At 61.9% G+C, this 6,956-nt stretch overlaps 1 protein-coding gene across 1 annotated transcript in view; it reads right to left on the reverse strand.

Annotated features, from left to right (window-relative positions):
• Myo9b (myosin IXB) overlaps positions 1–6,956 on the reverse strand; it is a 56,448-nt gene that overhangs the window by 36,440 nt on the left and 13,052 nt on the right. The window contains exon 2 of the mRNA XM_013028293.1: positions 694–788. Coding sequence (XP_012883747.1) covers positions 694–788 — 95 coding nt within the window. The remainder of the gene's footprint in view (positions 1–693; positions 789–6,956) is intronic.

Raw genomic sequence — 6,956 nt, forward strand, 5'->3', positions numbered from 1 at the left:
GCTAGAGAAGCGGGGTCCAGGCTGCCGGCGCTGGGCCCGCGAGCCGCTGGGGGAGAACAAGCGCGACACTGCGTTGTCTCCTTTTGTGTCAGGCCTAGGCTTGACCCCTTCCTCCGCTCCAGCTGGGGCGCTGCCACGCAGCCACACCTCCACTTCCAGAGTTTGGGTGTTCACTGCAGATAAGCATCTCACCCATTTCTCTGCCCGGGCTGGCTTTGAACCACGATCCTCAGAGCTCAGCCTCCCGAGGAATTGGGACAGGCGTGGGTCCCGCGCCACGGCTGCCGTCCCCGCCACACAGCAGGGCAAAGCGGGGAGGGAGTCCTGGCTGGGGCGCGCCTGAGCCGGTGAGAAGCCAGACCCTTCAGAAACACCTAGTGAAAAACAGGGCTGGAGGCGTGGCCCAGCGGTATCGCACCAGCCTAGAGAGAGCAAGGCCCCGAGTTCAAACTCCAGTGTAGCCCAAAACCCACATCAACACAAACCACAACAAAAAGCCACCTGGCTCGGGTACACGCCGTGGTACCAGAACCAGCGCGTGACCATGATCGGGGGCCACGGCGCCCGCCTGGCTCAGGCCTCACCCGTCCCAGCGGGGCCTAGCCCCAAGCCTAGTGCGTCACAGCAGTGGGGGGGGGGGAGAGCCCAGGCTTCCTCCCCAGTGTGTGGCCACGTCGGGGGCGGCGCGCTTACCCTCGCACGATGCCGCTCTCCAGGTAGTTGACCTGGATGAACTTCCCGAACCTGCTGGAGTTGTTGTTGTGGGCCGTCTTGGCGTTCCCGAAGGCCTGTGCGGAGAATGGAGAACGGAGGCGGGCAATCAGACCACAGTCCCTGTGGGTCCAGCTTCCCTGCCCCCAGAGCCGCCCAGTCCCCCACACAGGGGCCGAGACAAAAGTGGGGAGAGGGGGAGACGGGCTGGGGGGAGGGGGAGGCAGGGGCTGGGGGAGGGGGTGGCAAGGGCTGGGGGGAAGCAGGGGCTGGGGGGAGGGGGGCTCAGTACGGCTGGGAGAGGCCCTGGTTCTAAAATGGAGAAAAAAAGTCCAAAAGCCAGTCACAATTCTGCGTCGACAGGGACTCAGCGCAGGGACACACCTGGACACCAATATGGCGGCCACTCAGTCCCTTTTACAGGTGACGGAAACTGAGGTGCTATATGATACAAGCAATCACTAGAAAAAAGAAAAGAACAAAGCCAGCCCGGTGCCGGTGGCTCACGCCTGTCATCCTAGCTACTCAGGAGGCTGAGATCTGAGGATCGCGGTTCAAAGCCAGCCCAGGCAGGAAAGTGCATGAGACTTATTTCCAATGAACCACCAGAAAACCAGAAGTGGCGCTGTGGCTCAAAGTGGTAGAGCACTAGCGCGGGGACAACACCCAGGCCCTGAGTTCGAGCCCCATGACCGACAAAAGATAGAATTGGGGGCTGAGGAGCATTAATGAAGATATATGGTGGGGTTCAATAGTTTGGGGGTGCAGGACAGAAGGGTGAAGTGAATACACGGTGCGAGCGTGGGGACACTTCATGGAGAAGCCGGTAATGAATGCATACTAAGAGACAGAAAGAAACGCTGACCTCCTCTCCCCGCACATCGCCAATCCTTTTCTTTTAGCACTGGTCCTGGGGCTGGAACAAGGGCTTGGGCTTTCTTTGGCTCAGCTTTGTTGCTCAAGGCGAGCGCTCTTACCACCGGACCACTGCTCTGCTTCTGCTTTTGTTTTTTAGTGGTTCGGTGGAGGTAAGAGCCTCACAGGCTTTTCCTACCCAGATCGGCCTCAAACTGCAGTCCTCAGATCTCAGCCTCCTGAGCTAGGATTACACAGGTGGGAAGGACTGGTGCCCGGTCCACGGAGCTGCAGATACGCAACCACAGCTACGGAGAGCGGCGCAGAATGTTCCATCCTTCCGTGGACAGGGAGCCTAACCTCTGTGGGAACAGCAGCCAAAGATGGCTTCTACTCGCGAAGGGTGAGGAACAACCACGCGAGGATCAAAGCAGTGGGAAGCAAAGCTCGGCTTCCTGACGCGCGAGGCCTGAGCCCCACGCCACCCGCGGGGCTGGGGGTCCTGAGCCCCACGCCCCCCGCGGGGCTGGGGGTCCTGAGCCCCACGCCCCCCGCGGGGCTGGGGGTCCTGAGCCCCACACCACCGCGGGGCTGGGGGTCCTGAGCCCCACGCCACCGCGGGGCTGGGGGTCGGCGCGAGGGTGTGGACGGGAGGCGGGCTGGCGGGACGCGGCAGCGGCGCACACTGCCCCCCCCCGCTGGGAACCTCCACGTGGGGTGTGGGGACGGGGCGGACGGGCCCTGGGGGAGCAGGGGCAGGCTTCCCCCGTGGGTGAGGACAGCCCAGGAAGCTCTCTGGTAACCAGCTGTCTGGCCCGGCCTGTAATCCCAGACACTGGAGAGGTAGAGATGGGACCATCAGGGTCAAAGGCGCGGATAAACCAAAGCAAAAGGGCGGGAGGGGCGGCGCCGGCGGCCGAGCGCCCGCCTGCACACGCGAGGAAGGCTGCGTCCTGTCCCATGGGGGGGAGCTCGGCCGGACGGCAGTCGCAGCCTCCCCAGGCTCCGCTCACCCCAGGGCCACGGAAGTGAAGCAGGAAGTTACCTGACACGGCCTGGGGCCCGGCAGCCTGGGCGGCTCCACCCCCAGGGGACCAGAGCCTGCCTGCTGCCCAGGTGGGGACCCCAGACACAGGCCCGGACGCCCCAGAGCGCCCAGCCTCGCGGGCGCTGCCGAGACCCCGCCAGGCGCAGGCCGCTGACCTCACGCGTCTGGAATGCGTCTGGCACACTGACACTTCTCCAGGCCCCGCTAAAAATATCCGGTCGGTGCCATTAGACATCCAGGGAGGAAGCACTGGCCGGGGGCCAGGGCCCTGCTGAGAGGCGCTGCCTGGCCTGGGCAACACCGACGGGGACACTCAGGCCCCAAGTGCACAGGGGGTGGGGGCGGGGAGGGGGTGTGGGCGCAGACCCCGGCTGCGGCAGTGATTGGAGGCAATCTGGCACAGAGGCCGGGGGGCCATACGCAGAACACCCACCCAGCCAGGGCCAGAAAGGTCTTCACGAAACTCAGGGAACACGGCTCCTTCTTTTCTTACATTAAAAACAAAACAAAAAACCCCATGGTGTAGCAGGGCACAGTGGCTCCCGCCCATAATCCCGGCTCTATTGTAATCTTAATCCCAGGGGAATCAAGATTCAGGGCCAAGTTGTAAGCTGGAGAGACTCCATCTCGAGATCTACCGGGAACAGAGACACATGCCTGTGATCCGGCGACCCAGGGAAGCACAGGGAGACACAGCAGGATCACAGTCGGGCCTGGCCATAGATTTAAAAAAGAGCAGCATGAACAGGGCCGGAGGGCTGGCTCCAACGCGAAGCCCAAGTTCAAAGCACAGAACTGCTCAAAGTATTGCACAATAAAAGACCGGCTGCTCGCATCCGCCCTGTGCTTCAGGGGAAAAGTTGAAGCTGAAGGAATCAGATTTGCAGGGCTCACTTCTGCGTGGATGTCCAAGGGGGTGACATCAGCAGGGGGAAGAGCCACGCGCACCTCGTCGTGACGTCACAGACGCTGCTCACAACAGTCCACAGGCAGCAAGCGAGGGCCGCCAGCCACCAATGCAGAAAGATAACGTGGCACACGCTCACAACAGAACACTCCGCAGCCAAGCCAGGCGCCGGTGGCTCCCGCCTGGCATCCCAGCTACTCAGGAGGCTGAGATCTCAGGATGGTGGTTCAAAGCCAGCCCGGGCAGGAAAGTGTGAGACTCTGATCTCCAATGAACCACTCAGAAAATCTGAAATGGCGCTGTGGCTCAAGTGGTAGAGCGCTAGCCTTGAGCTGAAGAGCTGAGGGGCAGCGCCCAGGCCCAGAGTTCAAGTCCCATGACCGACGAAAATAAATACCACTCAGCCATAAAAAAGAATGAAACCCTGCCACTCGGGAGGACTTGGATAAAATGCCCTAAGCCAGATACCGAAAGACACACACACACACACACACACACACACACACACTCTCACCCACGGAAGCAAAACCGGGGGGGGGGGGAGACGCGGGCCAAAGGGTGCACGTGGTGTACACGAGGGGCCATGCTCAAGAGCCCGCTGCCTGGCGCCCAGGCAGCCGCGCTGGCTCTCCATCGCAGAAGCTGAAGGCCCCACACCAACAGCACACTTTGTCTCCCGTCCACGGGTGAGCCACAGACTCTCGGGGAATGGGGGGGCGTGTGCGTGTGTGTGTCAACCTCCCAGACGGGCCACAGCCTCTTCCATCGACAACTGTCCTCCCAGACTGACTTGCAGCTGCCTGAGAGGAACATTATAGAAACTTCTAGTGGCTTCCTCTAGGTCACCTTTTCCGGTGGGGTTGTCCTTTGCTTTTCTGAGCTTCTGACGGAGCTTTTACACTCACTGGTTGGCGGCCATAGTTTAGAATGTCTTTTTTGTTTTGCCCAGGCTGGTCCCTCTCTCCGCCGTGCAGGTGGCAGGGACTCAGGAGTGTGCGCCTGGCGCCCGCCCCGGGTGCAGGCGGCCCGCAGCTGCGCTGGCCTCTGTGACGTAGACCGTGTGCTGTGACAGCGGAGACTCATGTGGGGGCGCAGCCCCCCGACCCCCCCACACGCAGGGGCCGGGCCCGGCAGGGACGCAGGCTCAGGAAGTGGGGAAAGATGGGTCTCCTGGGTCCCGCTCCCCAGGGGGGCAAGGGAGAAGGGCAGCGGCCTGCGGCTGGGGGGAGGGAGTGGAGCCGCTCCGAGCTCCTGGCTCCCGGCTCTGTGGAGGAGGAAGTGGAGGCTCTCTGGGGCCTGGCTCACACCCAGCTTCCGCTGGGCGCTGGGCTGCTCTCTTCCGGTTGCCCAACAGGCTTGGGGCTCCCCGCTGGCACTGGCCAAAGGGGCCCGACACCGTCTGCAAAGAAGTGTGTCGGGGGCGCGCAGGGCTGCGGGGACGGACGCGGGGCGCCCCCCCCCAGCGATCCCCCCCCCCACAGCGACAGGAGCTGCTTTAAGACAGGCGCCTCCCCCCCCCCCGGTCAAGCCCCCAGGTCCCGCTGCAAACCCCGCAGGGCACAATCTTCACGTGAACACCCCCAATACAATTACTGGGGCTTTTCTGCCTCTCTGTACCAATCCTGGGGCTTGAACTCAGGGCCTGGACACTGTCCTTGAGCTTTGTCACTCCATGCTGCTGCTCTACCACTTGAACCACAACTCTACTTCTGGCTTTTTGCTGGTTCACTGGAGGTGAAGAGTCCCAGGGACTTGGCTTCCAGGGCTAGCTTTGAACCGTGATCCTCAGATCTCAGCCTCCTGCGGCGTGAGCCACTGGTGCCCAGCCAAATTACTGTATTTTGTGTATGAAACTAAGATTTGAACCCAGGGCTTTCCCACGCCGTGCACAGCGTTTCTAGAACCTATCCGTCCCACGTAACTGAGACTTGCAGCTGTGATCAGCGTCCCCCCATTTCCTGCCCGCTCCGCCCCCCAGCATGGGCTTGACTAATAATTTAGATTCCTCCCAGGGGTGAGATCATGTGGCATTTATGTTTCTGTGTCTGGCGGCCTGCACCTCACGTAATGCCTTCCAGACTCATCCCAGGGCAGCGAGCGGCAGGATTCCATCTCCTCTCCCCTTCCTCCATGGGCTGCATGTGAAACCCAGGGCCGGAGCCACAGATCCCTCCCCCATTAGAGAAGGCAGGCCCTTCAACTCACAATCCTCCTGCCCCACCTTCCAAGTGCTGGGGTTACAGGTGTGTCCTACTGTACACCCAGCTAGAATTTCCTTCTAGATGATACTCCTTTGTATAGTTATTTCCCTCCTTCCTCCTCTCAACCTTTTTCCCCTGTCATGGCTCCCTCTCTTTTTCCCTTCTTTCCTAGAAATGGAAGCAGGGTCTCTGCATGCTAGGTGTGCTGTACTGTACTCCTTCTGGAGATGGGGTCTCACTTTGTAGCTTGGGGGAAGGGGAGTCCCCACAACTGTCAATCCTCCTGTCTCAGCCTCCTGAGGATTCCAGGTGCTGGGACTCGAAATGATTTCACTCCTAGGAGAGGAGCCCAGGGCAGTGGCACATGCCTGTAGTCTTGGCCCTCAGGGGGCTGGGGAAGGAGCGTGTGTGGGTTGTTGTAGGCCAACCTGGGCTCCACGGTGAACCCCAGACTCAGAGCACAAACGAAGGAGTCATCTCTGTGAAACTTCCAAGTGTCAGCCTCCCTCCCTCCCTCCCGCTCAGCTCAGCTCAGCCACAGACACCGCCAGCGTCTCCCTCTCTCCCTCAAAAGCGAAAGGCCTGGCCCTGGGGCCACAGGCCGGCTGGCCAGCGCAGGCTGTTGGGGGGGGGGGAGGAGCGCTGCGGTGCCTGACAGATCATGGCAGCAAAGTGTGAATAACGGCAGCATCAGCGCAGCTCTGCGGCCCACCCGGCCACGCTGCCACCCACAGCGCGGAGCAGGAGCAGGAGCAGACGGCTGCGCACGCCCGCAGGCCTGTGCTGCCTTTCACTCCCCTCCTTCACTGTCCAGACCCTTTTTTGCTGCTGTGCTTCTGGAGACGGGCCCCTAGAGCCCACCCAGGCCAGCCCCAAACCTCCATCCTCAGGCCCCAGCCTCCCAAGTCCCATGACGGCGGCGGCGCCCCGCCCAGGGAGGCCTTCCAGGGTACCAAAATACACCCCGTCATTTCCAGCTCCTCTCAGATGTGGCTTCTCCACAAACACAGCTTCTACTTCTGTCTCAAACGGGCTTGGATCATTCCGGAGGGTCGGGACTGTCACCGGCCGGAAAGGCAGGGACTGGCCCTTCCCTCTGGCCGGTCAGTGCCCGACCCTCCCTGGGCTAGCCACACCCACACAGTCCCTGGTGCCGCCCCCCATCACCCTGGCCTCCCCTGCGCCTCCCCCATCACCCTGGCCTCCACTGTGCCCCCCCATCACCCTGGCCTCC

The sequence above is a fragment of the Dipodomys ordii genome, unplaced genomic scaffold (genome assembly GCF_000151885.1).
Source record: "Dipodomys ordii isolate 6190 unplaced genomic scaffold, Dord_2.0 Scaffold108, whole genome shotgun sequence".
Classification (NCBI taxonomy): domain Eukaryota; kingdom Metazoa; phylum Chordata; class Mammalia; order Rodentia; family Heteromyidae; genus Dipodomys; species Dipodomys ordii.